This window comes from Nematolebias whitei, chromosome 12 (genome assembly GCF_014905685.2).
Source record: "Nematolebias whitei isolate Nwh7 chromosome 12, NemWhi1, whole genome shotgun sequence".
NCBI classification, from domain to species: Eukaryota; Metazoa; Chordata; class Actinopteri; order Cyprinodontiformes; family Rivulidae; genus Nematolebias; species Nematolebias whitei.
In genome coordinates, this window is record NC_056509.1 from 13546689 (window position 1) to 13567080 (window position 20392).

The 20392-nt window shown below is 41.2% G+C and overlaps 1 protein-coding gene across 1 annotated transcript in view; it reads right to left on the bottom strand.

Moving 5' to 3' along the window:
* Positions 1–1955: 1955 nt before the first annotated feature.
* lama4 (laminin, alpha 4) overlaps positions 1956–20392 on the bottom strand; it is a 258674-nt gene continuing 240237 nt past the window's right edge. The window contains exons 39-40 of the mRNA XM_037685717.1: positions 2532–2651; positions 1956–2451 (exon numbers count right to left, since the gene is read on the bottom strand). Of these exons, the coding sequence (XP_037541645.1) occupies positions 2306–2451; positions 2532–2651 (266 nt within the window). The 3' untranslated portion in view covers positions 1956–2305. The remainder of the gene's footprint in view (positions 2452–2531; positions 2652–20392) is intronic.

Sequence of the window (20392 nt, forward strand, 5' to 3'; positions counted from 1 at the left end):
CAGATTAGCTGATATATCACTGAGACATAACTGTAAGAATAATGTAGGGGGCGCTGTGGAGGCTATTGGCCACTTATTATAGATTCCTGTTCAAGGGGTGGATAATGATCAATCAAAGTGATTTTGGTGCACCTCGGCTCAAATCTGTGCAATTTAGAGCCAAACGTATTGCAACAGAGTCACTTCTGAATTTGTCACGCTGCCACGTCCACATCCTCCAGCGAAAACTGTTTTTAATTTAAACCAAGTCAGACCAACTTGTTATATGTCTTCTAACACAGGATCATACTGATTAGGTCAAGGGTTTCAGAGAGAGAGAGCATTCCAAGTAAAAAAAGTGACTTCCTGTAATTAGGGGGCGGGGCTTTGATGATGGCAGAATATGATCATAGAGTATCGTCAGACATCCAACAGGGATGACTCATGCCAAGTTTTGTGCATTTCGGTCTTTCAATGTGAAAGTTATAGCGTTTGGAAATTTATGGTGTGAACCACAACTTTGAGGCCTGGCCACGCCCCTTTAACATGTACGAAAACACAAGCTTTTGATAACTTTTACTCCCCAATGTGTTAACGGCATATTAGCCAATTTTGAAGGTAATTCTTCCAAATACCTAGGAGGAGTTGGTTAAAATTTGCAATTAGAAATGCCCAAAAATGACCCTTTGACCCAAAATGGCCAACTTCCTCTTCAGTTTGGACCATGGCTCCAAGAGACTTTTTCATAGGTCCTGAGAAGATACATATGTTCCTCAATTTTTAGAATTATCGGTCAAAAAATGGCTTGGGGCTGAAGTTTTAAAATATTCTAGGGGGCGCTGATGAAGCGTTTGCCCACTTATCATGGATTACTGTTCAAGAGGTGGATAATGATCGATTATACTGATTTTTGTGCATCTCAGCTCAAATCTGTGCAATTTAGAGCCAAACGTATAGCGACGGTGTTACATCTTACTTTGCCATGCCACGCCGCCCACATGTTCCACCCAAAACTATCAGTGTTGGAACGCAAGTTACACCAATTTGTCTTCGGTCACTGGACACACTATCATGCTGATTAGATGACAGGGGTCAGATAGGGACCGTTCAACGTAAAACTTTACACTTCCTATTCTAATGGGACGTGGCATAAGTGATGTCATGATTTGACCATTTAGTCTTGTAGGGGACTGGATGTGGATCAATCACTGAAGGTTTGATGTGTCAGACAGTTCTTGTGTAGGAGCTGTTAACATTTCGTTTTTCATGACGAGATGTAAAACTTTGAGGTCTGGCCCCGCCCATTCAGCATACTCCGAAACGCACCGTTTAGATAACTTTTTGACCCCCATACCTTTTGAACAAAATGGTCAAGTTTGAAACTGATTGAGCGAAATCCCTAGGAGGAGTTCGTTCAAATGCGGAGGCTGTAAACCGCCAATAAGGTGTGAAATGTTGGATGGCATTCCAAAATGGCTGCCTTCCTGTTTATTGTACAATGTTGGTGCCAGAGGGTTTTCTGTACATCTTGGGGAATTGGACAAGTGTCCCAAATTTCATGCTTCTACGACAAACTAAGGTTAATGCGGAGGGTGTTTTGAAAATTTCCAGGTGGCACTCTTGAGCCGTTTCTGTTGCGAATTTTGCGACACTCTTAAAATACGTAATTTTTCAGCAGTCCTGACGCATCCGCCAAATTTTATGAGTTTTGGGGTATGTTAAGTCCTCCAAAAAGCCAATTCATTTGACGGAAAAATTGCTCAGGCCTAATGAACTGAGCAGTTACAATAAGCCTTCGCAGCGCTTCGCTGCTCGGGCCTAAAAAAATGGTATTAAAAAAGTAACAAAAACAGCTAGGTTGTAAGACGAAGTAGAAAACTAAAATCTTGTTTCTGAGAATAATCCAAAACGAAACAAGCTCATATGGATGAAAAAATTTATTTATAAAAAAAACCCAACAGTATAAAACAGTAATGTTTTCATATGGAGTCTGTAATAAAAATCCTGTCAAAAAGATGACAGAAAGTGATCGTGCTCTCCTGAAGGATAAAATTAAGTGTGTTTGTATTTCATGCACTGGAGTGTGTGAATAAAGGACGTTTCCATTCTAAATAAATTCACAGGATAATGCAGTTCATATTCAGTTCACACAAGATCATGTTAATTTGGATGTTTTGGTCATTTTTTTGTGATACAAAACAATATAATAGACATAAATATGCATCAACCAAAATAAAACAAAAGTTGATATTTTTAGAGGGTATGTTTAAGACAAAAATTCTAAGAATGGGGTCACTGCCGTTTGAGATGGTTATTGATAAAAGTGTTATGCTGCTGGACAGGTTCCAATGCTGACAGCTCCACTGACCAGAACTGCCTTGCTGAGGCTTGCCTGGCTCTGGTTGATGATCACGTTCCTCATGCAGCCCACATAGGGCTTCCTGGTGGCAATGCTGTCTGGGAGGAACAGATCTAAGAACAGGAAAGATTGATGAGGAAAGATGTGGCTGTAAAAAGGAAACTTACGAAAGCTGCTGCTCTTGCCCACTCACCTGGAGCTCCACCAATAAACACTGGCTTCTTTGTGTCTGTGGAACTGGGATTCACAGGCCCCACAGCATGGCGAATCTCAGAGTCTACGTCCAGCTGGACAACGTTGCCATTTCGAATTACTGTGGGCACAAAGTATATCAGGTTAAAGTATTTATTTTAAATTTTGTATTTCAGGTGTTTACTTCATTCAGTCACACTCATTCATATCAAAAGGAACCAGTTGAGGTGGTTCAGGTATCTGGTAAGGATGCTTCCTAGGCGCTTCCCTAGGGAGGTGCTTCGGGCATGTCCGACTGGGAGGAGACCCTGGAGATGACCCAGGACCTGCTGGAGAGAACTGTAAAGCATGGTGGTGGTACCACAATGATGTGGTATTGGTGCAACGCAGAAAGTAGATGGAATACTGAAGGACAACTTCACCTCAAATAAGAGCAAATTAAGGCTACTATGTGCATGTAGTCGGAAAATGATTAAACAAAAATAATGTTATTTACTGTTCTGCCCAATGCAAAAGGTTAAAAATAGTTAATAGTTTAGTGATAAAAATGTAATAATTCCTCTGTAATGATTCATGTAAAAAAAATGATGGTCATTTATTTAATAAGTTCTATGCAGTCAGTGTTGGTTTATTTGTGTTTTATTTTGAAGGTGAAGTCTGAGGTTGCAATGCATTGTGGGTAGCAGAAGCAGTAGGAAAATCATTTTATAGAGATAACCTGCCTATTTGTGTATAAACTTTACCTCCTGCGTACTAAATCTTTATTTACACCTTTAAAAGCAATGGCTGTAAGACTAATCTATGTTCTGGTTAACATTATATGCCAGTCACTAACATTGCAAAACAATCCACGGCAACAACAGCAGCATGATTCTCATAGGTTCACAGAGAATTAGTGTGGGTTCTCTTAAATACCCCAAGTGGGGAGTGTTATGCTCTCAGTTTTTCTGTTTGGATAAGTTCACTGTGATTGGTTTAGTTTTTCTACCTGTTGGAATTAATCAGAAGCACATGCTGGGAATCAGGAAGTGATTTAGCATGTTTAGTCTCAGCTGTCTGTGTGCATTCTGCATCTTTTCATTCATTCAACCTTTATTTAAACAGATAAATCACAATGAGCCTCAAAGACTCATTTACAAGGGAGACCTGTTTGGACGGACAAAAAAGTGGTAAACTGGACACATGTAGGAATTGGAGGAGAAAAAAATTCCTATCAGACTTTTTTTTTCCTGCCTGAGAAAAAAAAACCTAGAAAACACCTGGCACAAACAAGCACATAGTGACATAGACATTCTGCAGGGGGGGGGGGGGGGGGGGGAGAGCGATCAGCATGTTCATAGATGCTCTTGAGGGCACTGTAAGAGTTCTGATAAGGATGGCATAATTAGTCAATGTCCTCTGGTGAGATCCATAAGCATTAGAGGTATGTCAAGGAATGGCCAAGAATAACGTCTATGAGAATCCAAAAGTCCTGAAATGATGACACAAGTTTATTCAGCTGGTTTCATCTGGTTATCAGTTGGAAATTCCTCAGGGAGGGGGTGGTGAGCATCAGATCACATTTTCTCCAAGCGAATTCAGATAAGATGACCTTCAAGGCCAGCTAAGGGAGCCAAATTCAGATAAACACACAGTTGTTTTGGGGACAGGCAGAACTTAATGACATCTACCTTGAGTCTGTGTTGGTCGACTCGGTTCCGAAATGTCCAAATTACATGGCCACACCGATGGAACGTGACTGAATAAAATCCCCAAGGTCTGATCCATTCTGCCCAAAGCATTTGAGTCCGGGTACTCGAGACATGAACCAAGCCATCATAAAGGCAAGCAGCGTGATCGGGTCCAAATTTGCTGCAGACGACTTCCTTGATTGATTGATAAAACCAGCAACCAGCCGAATCAAAAAGCAGGACCCAGTTATCAAAAATCCTATTAAATATGCATCCTTAACATCCGCAAATGGCAGCAGAGATAGACACATCATCAAGTCTTCCAAGTCGATGAGATATCCAGCTGCGTGTGTGCCAACAGGGCAAATCGGCTCACCTAAAGCCTGTCTTCTCTTCAAAGAAATGTTGTAAATTTAGTTGAGGGACCAATTGATCAAAACAAGACCATAATTATGGTTCGGAAGATATGCAAGAGAGTCTCACAAGCAGTTTCACAGACAGACAGAGCAGCAAAGCGGAGAGGTTGGGGAGGGGAGAAGCATCTATGGTCATGCTCACTGCTCTCATCGTTCCCCTCTGCAGAATGTCTACGTCACTATGTGCTTGTTTGTGAGAGGTGTTTTTTAATATCAGAGTTTTTTCTTCTCAGGCAGGAAAAAAATATCTGATAGGAATTTTTTCGCCTCCAATTCCTACGTTTCCAGTTTCACTACTTTTTGTCTGTCTAAACAGATCTCATTTACCCTTTATTTATACAGGTAGTCTCATTGAGACACGAGAACTCATTTTCAAGAGAGTCCTGTTTAGGGAGCAGATGGGGGGTTAAGGGGCTTGCTCATGGGCCCAGGGTAGGGCGAATGAGGATGGGGCAAGTGTGGGTGCTTCACCTACCCCACCCACAATTTTTGAAGTTGGCGGGGCCGGGGCGTGAACTGCCATCTTCGGATCACAGGCCCACCTCTCTAACCTCTGCGACACCACTTCCCCTCAAATCTCACTCATCTCAATCATCAATCTCATCTCACTTGTAAATGAGTCTTCTAGGCTCAATGTCAGAGTCAGAGACTCTTTGTCATTCGCACCTCATGTGGTACATGTGGTGGAGCGAAATTATGTACACAAGGTCCCAGTTACATCCAACAATAAAATGTATAAGAAAAACAGTAATAACATCTAAGATATGAACTAAGAAAAACATCAACTAAATATACACTAAGCACTCATGTGACTTATGTGACTTATCTGTTTAAATAAAAGGTTGAATGAAAAAAACGTGTACATCCATATTCAGTTCCTAAAAATAAAGCAATCAGTTATTAGTTATGATGGTAGAGAAAAAAGGGTGTGGTAATACAGAAGGCAAATATTCACTGGATAAGACCTGGTGAGACCTTCCACTTTATTAGGTTCTGTCCCCTCAACACATGTTGTGACAGTTCTTTAGGTAAGTAGTTGAGCACAGGAGACCACATATCAGAGAAATATTTTTCATTCCCCTTAAGGAATGCACAAATCCTTTCATGTGGGAGGACCCTAAATAATTCTCTGTACAACTGTATAACAGTTGGTGGTTTATCTTTAATCCAATTGATCAAAATGCATTTCCTAGCCAATAGTAGCAGATTGTCACAAAGTTTGAAGTGTGAATGTGTAAGAGTGACTGATTTTGATGAGAGAACAAGGAGTAATAATCCTGGGTCAAGGCTGACCCTGACACAAAACTCGTCACTCAGCTCTTTAGAGATTGCAGCCCAGAGTGCTGGGTCTTGCGTCTCTCAACTTTCTCTTCACAATATCCCACAGGTTCTCTATGGGGTTCAGGTCAGGAGAGTTGGCAGGCCAATTGAGCACAGTAATACCATGGTCAGTAAACCATTTACCAGTGGTTTTGGCACTGTGAGCAGGTGCCAGGTCGTGCTGAAAAATGAAATCTTCATCTCCATAAAGATTTTCAGCAGATGGAAGCATGAAGTGCTCCAAAATCTCCTGATAGCTAGCTGCATTGACCCTGCCCTTGATAAAACACAGTGGACCAACACCAGCAGCTGACATGGCACCCCAGACCATCACTGACTGTGGGTGCTTCACACTGGACTTCTGGCATTTTGGCATTTCCTTCTCCCCAGTCTTCCTCCAGACTCTGGCACCTTGATTTCCGAATGACATGCAAAATTTGCTTTCATCCGAAAAAAGTACTTTGGACCACTGAGCAACAGTCCAGTGCTGCTTCTCTGTAGCCCAGGTCAGGTGCTTCTGCCGCTGTTTCTGGTTCAAAAGTGGCTTGACCTGGGGAATGCGGCACCTGTACCCCATTTCCTGCACATGCCTGTGTACGGTGGCTCTGGATGTTTCTACTCCAGACTCAGTCCACTGCTTCCGCAGGTCCCCCAAGGTCTGGAATCGGCCCTTCTCCACAATCCTCCTCAGGGTCCGGTCACCTCTTCTCGTTGTGCAGCGTTTTCTGCCACACTTTTCCCTTCCCACAGACTTCCCACTGAGGTGCCTTGATACAGCACTCTGGGAACAGCCTATTCGTTCAGCATTTTCTTTTTGTGTCTTACCCTCTTGCTTGAGGGTGTCAATGATGGCCTTCTGGACAGCAGTCAGGTGGGCAGTCTTACCCATGATTGCGGTTTTGAGGAATGAACAAGGCTGGGAGTTTTTAAAAGCCTCAGGAATCTTTTGCAGGTGTTTAGAGTTACGTCGTTGATTCAGATGGTTAGGTTAATAGCTTGTTTAGAGAACCTTTTCATGATATGCTAATTTTTTGGGACAGGCATTTTGGGTTTTCATGAGCTGTATGCCATAATCATCAGTATTAAAACAATTAAAGACCTGAAATATTTCAGTTGGTGTGCAATGAATCTGAAATATATAAAAGTTTCATTTTTATCATTACATTATGGAAAATGATGACCTTTATCACAATATGCAATTTTTTTGAGAAAGACCTGTAGGTGTCAGGAGTGAGGAACAATGTCTGCTGCCTGCGTGTCTCCAGATACCCTGCCACACTGTAATTGTGTTATAAATAACTGGATTATTTTTAACATCTCTTGATATCTTCCTCCTATCACCAGTAACAATACTCCATAAGCTGGTAAAGATACTCAGTCATCCAGGACATGATGAATTCAAAAAACGTTCAATACAAAACAACTGGACTTTATTTGTAACAGAAGACGTTTCGCTCCTCATCTGAGGAGCTTTATCAATTCAAAGAGCAGTGAGTAAGGGATTCAGGTTATAAGGCTGAGTGAGATAAGACACACACATAAGACACACACACATATGTAGATTGGCAGTTCACACCTAAACACCTTAACAGTAGGTCTTTGTTAATCTAATTCACAGACGAGGCCCCTCTGTTCCCATCAAGTGTGAAAACCGGCTGGGAATTTATTTTAAAGTTGCATTATATGTTTTTGAAAGTGGAAATCTGAGGCCTCCTCCTCTATTAAGAGACTGCTTTTCTCTTTTTATATAAATTGCTTCCTTCACCCCCTCTCAAACCATCTGTGTTCTCGGTCCAAAATGTGCACATTTTGGTCCTCAAAAGAGAGTCCCTTCTCTGTGAGGTGGAGGTGAACTGCTGAATTTTGTCCAGAGGAGGTGGCTCTCCTGTGTTGAGCCATGCCACAGCTGCCCCATCCACTTGGGGCGGCTGTGGCTGAGTGGTTAGAGCAGTCGTCCTCCAATGCGAGAGTTGGCGGTTCGAATCCACCAGCAGTCACATGCCGAAGTGTCCCTGGGCAAGACACTGAACTCCTCATAGCCTCCGATGTGTGTCCCATTGGTGTTTGAATGTGATATAGCTCTGCTTAGTCTCTTTAGAATGATTTGTTCAATTAGCTTTGTAGAGATCTAGTAGAGTGCTGTGTGGATGGGTAACTGAGGATGCAGATTGTACTGTAAAACTCTGAGTATCTTGAAATAAGATAGAAAGGCGCTATATAAGTACAGTCCATTTACCATTTACCATGCGTCTGTGAAGAGGCTTTTTAGTTTTTCCAATGTAGAGGTCTGGACAGTCCTCGCTGCACTGGACTGCATGCGCTACACCACACAGTTTGTGTACAGTGTGTAATGTGTATTTTTAACCAGTACAGGCAAAAGAGAGCACATTACACCAGTTTTGGCCTCCCTGCACTGGTTACCGGTTCACTTTCAAATCCAGTTCAAAATACTGATGTATGTCTACAAATCACTGAACAGTCCCCCCCCCGCCCCCCCCCCATCTCTCTGATCTGCTACAACCGTATATCCCACCACGTTCCCTGAGGTCAGCGGACCAGTTGCTCCTCACAGTTCCAGGAACTCGTCTTAAGCGCAGAGGTGACAGGGCCTTCTCTGTAGCAGGACAACGACTCTGGAACAAGTTACCTCTGCTTGTCAGACAGACCCCCTCCCTCTCGATTTACAAGTCCCGTTTAAAAACTCACTACCATTCAGTAGCTTTCAACACCAGATGATCTGTGTTTTGATCCTGTATGCTCCACACTGGTTTGTCGTCATTATCTACATTGTTTTTTTTTATGTCTACATTCTGATTTACCTCATTTTGAATATTGCTTTGTGTGTTACCTGTTGTTTTGTCTGTACAGCACTTTGATTGGCCTTGTCACTTTTTTAAGTGCTCTATAAATAAAGTGGAATGGTATGGTGTATGGGTGTTTTGTCCTTAGGGTGGACCAGCCTCTGTGTGAGAGTCCTGCTGGGTTTGAAATATACTGGGATCTTGTGTTTTTGAAAAATCCTTCTGAATTTCTCTGATACTCCAGCAACATAAGGGATGACAATGTTTTTACGTCTGCTGTTGTCCTTTTTCTGTTTATTAGTGTGTTTTGAAGATTTCCTCGCTGACACGACAAAAGCCCAGTTATCCACGTTTGAAGAGCTTCTTGAATGTGTTTCTGTTCCTTTTCCTTCCCTTCTGTCTTTGTGGGGAAACGTTTGGACTGATGTTGTAAAGTTCTGATGACAGAGAGTTTGTGTTCCAGTGGATGGTGAGAGTGAAACAGAAGATACTGGTCTGTGTGGGTTGGTTTTCTGTAAACTTCAATGTTGAGGCTGTCCTCTCTTTCCATCTAAACCAAACAGTCCAAAAAAGGCAGTTTGTTGTCGTTTGCATCCTCTCTGGTGAACTTGATGTTGTTATCGACTGAGTTAATGTGTCTGGTGAACGCTTCTATTTCCTTGGCTTGGATTTTGACCCAGGTGTCATCTACATATCGGAACCAATGGCTTGGCGTTGTTCCCTCATAGGAGTTTAGGGCTCTCTGTTCCACTTCCTCCATGTAGAGATTGGCAACAATGGGTGACACTGGAGATCCCATGGCACAGCCGTGATGTGATGAACAGAACAACTCAGAATGAAAATATCAGCAACCCTTTCCAGTGCCAAACCGCCTCCTTCAAACCTCACACCACAGGAAAGGAAAGCTGTAACATCACTTAGCCAGGACCAAAACATCATCATTTTACCAGCTGATAAAGGAAGATGCACAGTAGTCCTCAACACTTCTGATTACCGGGAAAAAATAACTACAGTACTGAGCGACAGCAACACGTACAACACCCAGAAGATGGACCCAACCAGCACCTAAAAGAAAGTCACAGATTACCTGCAAAAACTTGAAAAGGAGAAAACAATCAATCAATCGTTGTACTATAGATTGTACCCAGGGGAAGCCACTCCCTGTCTTTATGGACTTCATAAAATCCACAAAGAAGGAACACCACTCAGACCCATCGTCAGCAGTATGAACTCAGTGACATACAATATTGCTAAACATCTGGCTGGTATTTTAGCTCCTCTTGTTGGAAACATACCTTATCACATAAAGAACTCCATTGATTTTGCTAACAAAGTTCAACATTAGAAACTAACCCCAGGAGAAACCCTTGTATCCTATGATGTGACTTCTCTTTTCACATGCATACCCATCTCTGAAGCAGTAGAAACCGTCAGAAAACAAATTCTACAAGACAAGGACTTAATCAACAAGACCAACTTCACCCCAGACCAGATCTGCACCCTGTTGGATCTCTGCCTCTCCACCACTTATTTCAAATTCAATGACAGTTTTTACAGACAGAAGCACGGCTGTGCCATGGGATCTCCAGTGTCACCCATTGTTGCCAATCTCTACATGGAGGAAGTGGAACAGAGAGCCCTAAACTCCTATGAGGGAACAATGCCAAGCCATTGGTTCCGATATGTGGATGACACCTGGGTCAAAATCCAAGCCAAGGAAATAGAAGCGTTCACCAGACACATTAACTCGGTCAATAACAACATCAAGTTCACCAGAGAGGATGCAAACGACAACAAGCTGCCTTTTTTGGACTGTTTGGTTCATATGGAAAGAGAGGACAGCCTCAACATTGAAGTTTACAGAAAACCAACCCACACAGACCAGTATCTTCTGTTTGACTCTCACCATCCACTGGAACACAAACTCTGTCATCAGAACTCTACAGCATCGGGACGAATGCGTTCCCACGAAGACAGAAGGGACGGAAAATGAACAGAAACACATTCAAGAAGCTCTCCAAACATGTGGATATCCTAACTGGGCTTTTGTCAAGTCAGCGAGGAAATCTATAAAACACACTAATAAACAGACAAAGGACAACAACAGACGGAAAAACATTGTCATCCCTCATGTTGCTGGAGTATCAGAGAAATTCAGAAGGATTTTCAACAAACACAACATCCCAGTACATTTCAAACCCAGCAGGACTCTCCGACAGACTGGTCCACCCTAAGGACAAAACACCCATACACAAACTGTGTGGTGTAGTGTATGCGGTCCAGTGCAGCAAGGACTGTCCAGACCTCTACATTGGATAAACTAAACAGCCTCTTCACAGACAAATGGCTCAACACAGGAAAGCCATCTCCTCTGGACAAAATTCAGCTGTTCACCTCCACCTCACAGAGAATGGACACTCTTTTGAGGACCAAAATGTGCACATTTTGGACCAAGAACACAGATGGTTTGAGAGGGGGTGAAGGAAGCAATTTACGTAAAAAGAGAAAAGCAGTCTCTTAACAGAGGAGGAGGCCTCAGATTTCCACTTTCAAAAACATATAATGCAACTTTAAAACAGATTACCAGCCGGTTTTCACACTTGATGGGAACAGAGGGGCCTCGTCTGTGAATTAGTTGAACAAAGACCTACTGTTAAGGTGTTTAGGTGTGAACTGCCAATCTACATATGTGTGTGTGTGTGTTATGTGTGTGTGTCTTATCTCACTCAGCCTTATAACCTGAATCCCTTACTCACTGCTCTTTGAATTGAGAAAACTCCTCGGATGAGGAGCGAAACATCTTCTGTTACAAATAAAGTCCAGTTGTTTTTGTCTTGAATGTTTTTTGAATACTTCATAAGGAAGCAGGCTGAGAAGCCATGAGTCAAGACAAGGCTCCGAATTTAAATAAGCATGTAACCACTCCCACAGATAACGAGCATGGCAGACCCAGTTGTAATAATAGATGTTTGGTAAAGCCAAGCCACCTATGTTAACGGGAAGCTGTAGGGTTTTGATTTTCTGTCATGGTTTCTTGCCAGGGCAGCACGGTGGCGCAACTGGTAGAGCTGCTGCCTTTCAGCGAACAGGTCCCTGGTTCAAACCCCGGTCCAGGTGCCTTCTGGGTGGAGTTTGCATGTTCTCTCCGTGCATGCGTGGGTTTTCTCCGGGTACTCCGGTTTCCTCCCACAGACCAAAAACATGCATGTTAGGCTGATTGGTAACTCTAAATTGTCCCTAGGTGTGAGTGAGAGAGTGAATGGTTGTTTGTCTCGTTTGTATCTATGTGGCCCTGTGATGGACTTGCGACCTGTCCAGGGTGTACCCCGCCCCTCGCACAGTGATTGCTGGACATGGGCACCAGCGACCCCCGTGACCCAAAATGGAATAAACGGGTAAAGATAATGGATGGATGGATGGATGGTTTCTTGCCATGCCAGATTAATCTAGAGAATGCTCTTTCTATATCAGCATGAACTTTTTTAGGTAGACAAGAGGGGTAACATTTGGAGGGGATATAGGAGCCGTGGGAAAATGTTCATTTTTATTAAGCATATACGCCCCATAAATGATAAGGGGAGATCATGCCATCTCTATAAATCCCTCTTTATTTTCTTAAGTATTGGAGAGAAGTTGAGCTTCCATAGCTCTGCCAGGTTAGGGGATACGTTAATTCCAAGGTATGTAAAGTCATGTCAGGAGCACTTGAGGGAGCAACCAAAGGGCAGGTCTCCAACAGTAGCAATGCCTGATGGCATAGCTACTGATTTATCTAAATTAATTTTATAACCTGAGAAAGAACTAAACTCGTGGATAGTAGACAAAATAGCAGGTATTGAGTTGTCAGGTTTCGTTACAAATAACAGGACATCATCAACAAAGTCCATGTTCAATAATCCAGGTATACAATGTGGAAATGGAAAATTACTTATTTACTTATGGTGGGTTTAAAGTCAATTAAATTAATCAGTTTATGGTGTTTACTTCCTTTTCATTATAGATGTGTTGTCACATAGAGACAAGGTGGGTGTGGTAGTTTGACGTAATTTGTTTTGGACAACGAGTAATGTGGGGTAACTTGTTTTGAACAAAGACGGGTGTGGGGTTTCACATTCTAGGGCCAGTTAGAAACTCTCCCAAAAGATACAGATAATTAAACCACTTCATCACTCTGAGGAGAAGGGCCATAGGAGGAGCTCGATGTCATGGCAACAGTATGAGTGAGCACATGATTATCCAATCGAAAGAAGATCCTCCCCCAAAGGGGGACAGGCTTAGGAAAGGTTTATAACATTGTGTAATGAGGAAGTAAAGTTAGACACACTCCTGGGTAGCCATCTTTAATGACCTCAAGGTGACATACTCTGTCTGTCTCCTGAAATGCATTTCAGTCTGTGTTCCGTTTTTGTGTTCTGTCTTGTGCTTTAACTTGGTTTAAAATAAATCCTATAAAACTAAGGTGAAGTCTCCGGAGCAGTACCTGTCCGAGCAAACGAACACGCAGAGGGAAAACTGGTCTCCCGCAACAACAATTCAACAATTTTCAGTCAGGTCATCTGGACAGTTTCTGTTTTTGTGCTGAAACGTTTCACCTTCCATCCAGAAGGCTTCATCAGTAAAGGAAACATACAACACAAAACGGATTCTGCTGAAACAGGACATCATCCACGTATAGCGCTATTTTGTGGATTTTACTGCCCATTGTCATGCCATGCACATCATGTTGTGATCTAATGACCTCAGCTAAGGGCTCCAGTGCAAGATCAAATAGAAGTGGGATAAGGGGCAACCCTGTCGAGTACCTCTATATATGGAGAAAGGCGGAGATTGAACACCATTAGTCATAACGCAGGCTGACAGGGAATTGTAAAGTATCTTAATCCATTTTAGAAAGTCACCCCCAATTCTGAATCCACTTGATCCTATCAAATGCCTTTTCAATATCCAAGGAAACAGCAAAGGCTCTGCAATTCGTTTGATTTGAGTACTGGATTATATTAAGTAATCTTCTCATTTTTGTAAAGGAGAAATGGTTTTGAATGAATCCGGTCTTATCTGCATTTATTAAGAAGGTCAAGAGCTTTTCCAATCTCGTTGCAAGTAGTTTTGAGAGCAGTTTACTGTCCACCCCAATGAGGCTAATAGGTTTATATGAGCCACATTTGTATGGTGGTTTGTCATTCTTAATGATGAGGTTGATGTTTGCCAGGTTTAGTAAACATAAGGCATATAAAAACAAATTGACAACATTAATAAGACTAGCTAAGAAAGATCACTACAATTTAAAGTTGCAAGAGAGCAGTTGTGATATGAAAAGAATGTGGAAAACTGAATAGTATTGTAAGACCTAATTATACTCATTGTCTTGAAAAACAGTTTTTTAAGGGAGAAACAACCTTGACTGAAAAAAATAGTGGTGAATGAATTTATTTCTCTTTCTGTAAATATAGGGCCAGGTTTGGCTTCTTCCATTAAGACAAATTATATTCAGGGTGTGCAGGGTGGTAGTAGAATTTCACAGTCAATGTTTCTTGGAGATATAAGTGAACATGAAATTCTAACTATAGTAAGAAAAAGCAAAACTAAGACATCTGTTGATGGAATTGATATGATGATTATATAAAAAACCAAAACTATTTACTTTATTATTAAACCACTGACTTATATTTGTAATGTGTCACTCCAGAGTGGCATATTTCCAGAAAAAATGAAATTAGCAAAAGTAATTCCAATAATTAAAAATGGTGATAGACATAGTTTTGACAAATATAGACCGATCTCAGTGCTCCCTCATTTTTCTAAAGTGCTTGAAAAATGGTTTGTCCAGAAATTGGATTGTTATATTGAAAAGAATTACTTGTTGAGTGAGAGTCAATATGGCTTTAGATCAAATGAATCAACATCTCTTGCATTATTAGAACTAAATGAAGAAATTACAGAAGCAATAGAAAGGAAGCAATATACAGTGGGGATGTTTATTGATTTAAGAAAAGCCTTTGATACAATCGACCACATTTTATTGCTTTCCAAATTGCAAGATTATGGGATAAGAGGGATAGTTCATAACTGGTTGAGTAGTTATCTGTCTAACCGAAAACAATTTGTACAGCTAGGAAATGAAAAATCATAAAATGTGGAGTCGCCCAAGGTTCAGTGTTAGGACCAAAGCTTTTCTTATGTACATCAATGACATTGGTGAAGTGTCTAAAAAGTTACAAATCATCCTGTTCGTAGATGATACAAATTTATTTTGTTCTGGGAATGACAAAAAACATTATAGAATGTATAGTGTTGGATTTCATATTTTTATACCTTTTTTATATTTCCTATCAAGCATTCAAATGTCATGTTATACAAAGTGTGTGTGTGTGTCTTTCTTCAAGGGTTGAACTATATTTATAGAAAATGTTTACTAATTCTAACTATTTTACCTTTACATATAATCCTATATTAGCTAATGATAATTTTACAAGTTCACATACACACTGATTATTATAAATAAAGCTAGAACACATTTCTTTAATTTAGACTTAATATAGTTTGACTAAATAAAATCCCTCAGGTTCTCTCTTAATAATAACAATTAGCATTTAATCGTTTAACCATTGTTTGATGATGGGTCAGTTTAGATGAGAGAATACAGGTTTAATCTTCACAGTAAAGTACCAGAGAGTTTTGCTAAATGTGGGGGCAGGGTGACTTCAGCTGAACTGATACACAAGTATAAGCCAGAGGGATCAATTAAAACACATAAACATGAGTTAGTTAATAATTAATAGTTATTAATTATTCCTAGAAAGAAACAATTTTAACTCAAATATCAATAAGGTATAATCAAGCTAAACTGAAACTAGAGTGTGAACAGTCGGAAAGCAGACAAGAAACCAAGCCTCCATATTTTTTCTCTGGAATGCAGTAAGAGGGGGGCGGGCTAGACCAGTATCAGAAAGCTAGCCTTCTCAAACTTTGATAAAAGCCGGAAATGACACACGCCCAGCGAGCATTTCGGGGGAAGCACAGACCGAGACGGTTCGTTCTTTAATGCTCCAAATATATGCATATATTTCACAAATGTAATTGTTTGTCTCTGAATACCTGTAACTCCTGTTTGTCAAATAAATCTTTTGAACTAAGGTGACTGTCTCAGCTGTTTTGAACACGAGTGTGGCACAAAGCCACAACAATGGCTAGTGAGATGTCTAAACTTAATGAGTGTTTTAAATACAACAAATTATCAGTAAACTGGAATAAAACAAAATTCATGATTTTTGGTAATAGAAAAATAGATGATTCTATTATAATGTTCATAGATGATAATCAAGTTGAACGAGTACAAGAAGTTAAATTTTTAGGAGTTGTTTTAGGTCATAAACTTAACTGGAAATCTCATAAAACACATAAAACTAAAACTATGCAAAAGTATTGGACTTCTAAATAAAGTAAAACATGTTTTAGAACTACCAACACTACAGACATTATATTATTAATTTGGTGGTCCATATCGGACTTATTGTATAGAAGTATGGGGCAACACATAGAACCAACACTAAACCGTTATCTGTCATACAAAAGAAAGTTATGAGAATTTTATATAAAGTGGACACCAGAGAACACACAAATAACTTGTTTATTCAAATATCTTGAAACTAAGGGATCTGGTTAATTTTAAAATGCTGTTGGTTATGTTTAAAGCTAGAAAAAGATAATTGCCATTGAATTTACAAAAGTTATTTTTCTTAAGCTCATGTGATAGAAATAACAGAAGGAAGTATACCATACAATACCATACCACCTTATTTATAAAGCACTTAAAACAGCTACAAAACCAACCAAAGTGCTGTACAGACAAAACAACAGGTAACACACAAAGCAAAATACAAAATGAGGCAAATCAAAACACAGACATAAAAACGATGCAGACAATGACGACAAACCAGTGTGGAGCATACAGGATCAAAACACAGAACATCCTGTGCTGAAAGCCACTGAATAGTAGTGAGTTTTTAAATGGGACTTGAAAACCGAGAGGGAGGGGGCCTGTCTGACAAGCAGAGGTAACTCGTTCCAGAGTCTTGGTCCTGCTACAGAGAAGGCCCTGTCACCTCTGCGCTTAAGACGAGTTCCTGGAACTGTGAGAAGCAACTGGTCTGCTGACCTCAGGGAGCGTGGTGGGGCATACGATTGTAGCAAATCAGAGAGATGGGGGGGCACTGTTCAGTGATTTGTAGACATAAATGAGTATTTTGAACTGGATTCGAAAGTGAACTGGTAACCAGTGCAGTGAGGCTAAAACTGGTGTAATGTGCTCTCTTTTGCCTGTACTGGTTAAAAATCGGGCTGCTGCATTCTGGACCAGTTGTAGTCATGCAATGGAGGTCTGATTGATACCAAACAGGAGTGAATTGCAGTAATCAAGCCTAGATGTAATGAATGCATGTATTACTGTCTACAGGTTATTTTTGGACAATATGGGCTTCAGTTTAGACAGCCACCTCAGTTGGAAGAAGCATGATTTTACAATCATGTTTACATGATTGTTAAGCTTCAGGGAAGGGTCCATTATCACGCCCAGATTAGTGACTCTTTGTTTTTCTGACAAGGTTAGAGTGGAAAGGTCGTTGCAGTGGTTTGTGATCGTGTCGTTGGGAGGGAACAACATGACTTCAGACTTCTTTTCATTGAAACTTAAGAAGTTTAAAGCCATCCAGTCCCTGATGTCAGCCAGGCAGTTGAGCAGAAGGTGAATAGAGCATGTACCATTGTGTCTTACGGGGAAGTAAATTTGACAGTCATCGGCATAGAAGTGGAAGGGCATGTTGTGTTTCCGGAAAATAGCACCAAGCAGCAGCAGGTATAAAGAGAATAGGTAATAATAGAGAATAGTATGATTTCAAAAGTAAAACTGTGAATACTACTTAAAACAAATGTGCATTTCGGTGCATGGAGTAAAACTATGGAACAGTTTGGATGAAGAGTTAAAAAATGCTCTACTATAAACCAATTCAAAACACTTTATAAAAAAAAAATAATGATTAACTCATACATCATGATGAATGCTCAATAATCCAGGTAGAAAAATCTAAAAAAGTTAAATCTGGTCCTCTGGACATTCAAAAAACAAACAAAGCAAAACAAACAAACAAAAAATGTAGAAACATTTCGTCTTTCATCCAAAAGACTTCCTCAGTCTGAGGTGCTATATTCAGCTCAGTCTTATAAATAGCACCTTCTCAGAGTGGATCAACCAGTTTTGCTGCTGACAAGCAAAACCAGCTGCTCACATGATCAAGAAGGACAATCAGCCTAATGATGGATAATTAGCACACTGATGGCTGTTTACTATTCACAGGAGGCTGAGTGATACTAGCAATAACAACATTGTAAGAGGGGGACAGTTGAATGATTAATGATGGACAATTTCTTTTCACAAAGATGGCCTCCTTTACTCCTCTGTCAAACCATCGTTCCTCTCTACCCAGGATGCAAACATCTTCATCACTGAAAGAGTGACTGCTGGCCTGGAGAAGAGTGTAGACCGCAGAGTCCTGGCCTGATGTTGTTGCTCTTCTGTGCTGGGCCATCCTTTTGCTAACTTTGTGGTTGCACCGATTAGAATTCCTCTGGTAGAGATGATCACAGCCACAGAATCAGCCATCCGCAACAACAAAATTAAAGAGGGTGAAGAAGAACAACCCAGAATCAAAGTTTCAGCCTGCCTCAGCAATGCCAAACCACCACCTTCCAACATGAGTAGAGAGGAGAGGGATGCACTCATCACTCTTAGCAAGGACAAAAACATAATCATTCTCCCAGCAGACAAAGGAAGGTGCACAGTGATTTTGAACCAGAAAGACTATCATGAGAATGTTATGACACTCCTTAGTGACTTAAACACTTATGAACCTCTGAAAAGAGATCCAAGAAGGGGTTACAAGAAGAAGTTGATAGATTGCCTGAAAATTTTGGAACAGGACAAAGCCATTGACCGTTTTCTGTGCCACAGACTGTACCCAGGGGAGGCTACACCTAGTCTGTATGGCTTTCCTAAAATCCACAAACAAGGTGTACCTTTAAGACCAATTGATAGCATGATTAACTCTGTCACTTACAATGTTTCCAAATATCTGGCATCTGTACTCATCCCTTTAGTTGGCAGCTCAGAACATCACATACAGAACACCATGGACTTTGTGGATAAGATGAGGGATGTCATCATGGGGACTGATGAAACAATGGTCTCTTTTGATGTCACATCACTTTACGTGCATTCCTGTTGATGATGCAGTAGAGGTGGTCGGTTTAAGATTAAAATCAGACACCACTTTGGGTAGCAGGACCACGCTTTACACAGAACAACTGTGTCAACTCTTGAAACTGTGCCGCAAGTCAACCTACTTCACATATGGGGAGCAATATTATAGGCAGAAACATGGGTGTGCTATGGGGTCTCCAGTTTCTCCTATTGTTGCACACCTGTACATGGAGGAGGTAGAAAAGAGAGCCTTGACATCCTTTTCAGGGACACCACCAAGTCATTGGTTCAGGTATGTTGATGACACCTGGGTTAAAATTAAATCTCAGGAAGTCCAACATTTTACTGACTACATCAACTCTGTGGATAAATACAACAAGTTCACACGAGATGTAAAAAATGGCAAGTTGGCTTTCTTGGACTGTGAGGTCTCAGTCTCTGATAGAGGACATTTGCAAACAGAGGTGTACCGCAAACCCACCCACACAGACCAGTATTTGCAGTTTGACTCCCATCACCCTTTGGAGCACAAGTTAGGAGTTATGAGGACTCTGTACCACAGAGCAGACAGCATCCCCACTAACTCAGGAGCCAGGCAAGTAGGAGAAATCCTACACAAAACAGGCAATGTGGATATCCTAACTGGGCCTTCCTGAAAGCAGAGAAGAAACCCAAACAGGACTCCAGTCAGCCATCAGGTGAAAAGGAGGAACCCAGACCTAGACCAGTGGTCATTCCGTATGTTGAGGGAGTATCAGAGAAATTGAGACGGTTATTTTCTAAACATACCGTCCCAGTGGCTTTTAAACCCCAAAATACATTACGGCAACGACTGGTTCATCCCAAAGATCCAGTCCCCCGGCACAAACAGAGTAATATTGTGTATGCTGTTCCATGTCAGGAGGGCTGTGATCAGTCTTACATAGGGGAAAGTAAACAGCCACTGGCCAAAAGGATGGCCCAGCACAGAAGATCAACATCATCAGGCCAGGATTCTGCGGTCTACACTCATCTCCAGGCCACGGTCACTCTTTCAAGGATGAAGATGTTCACATCCTGGACAGAGAGGAACGATGGTTTGAGAGAGGAGTAAAGGAGGCCATCTTTGTGAAAAGAAATCGTCCATCATTAAACAGGGGTGGAGGCCTCCGGGTTCAACTGTCCCCCTCTTGCAATGCTGTGATTGCTAGTATCACTCAGCCCCCTGTGAATAGTAAACAGCCATCAGTGTGCTAATGATCCATTGTTAGGCTGATGGTCCTTCTTGACCATGTGAGCAGCTGGTTTTGGTTGTCAGCAGCAAACTGGTTGATCCACTCTGAGAAGGTGCTATTTATAAGACTGAGCTGAATACAACACGTCAGACTGAGGAAGTCTTTCGGATGAAAGACGAAATGTTTCTA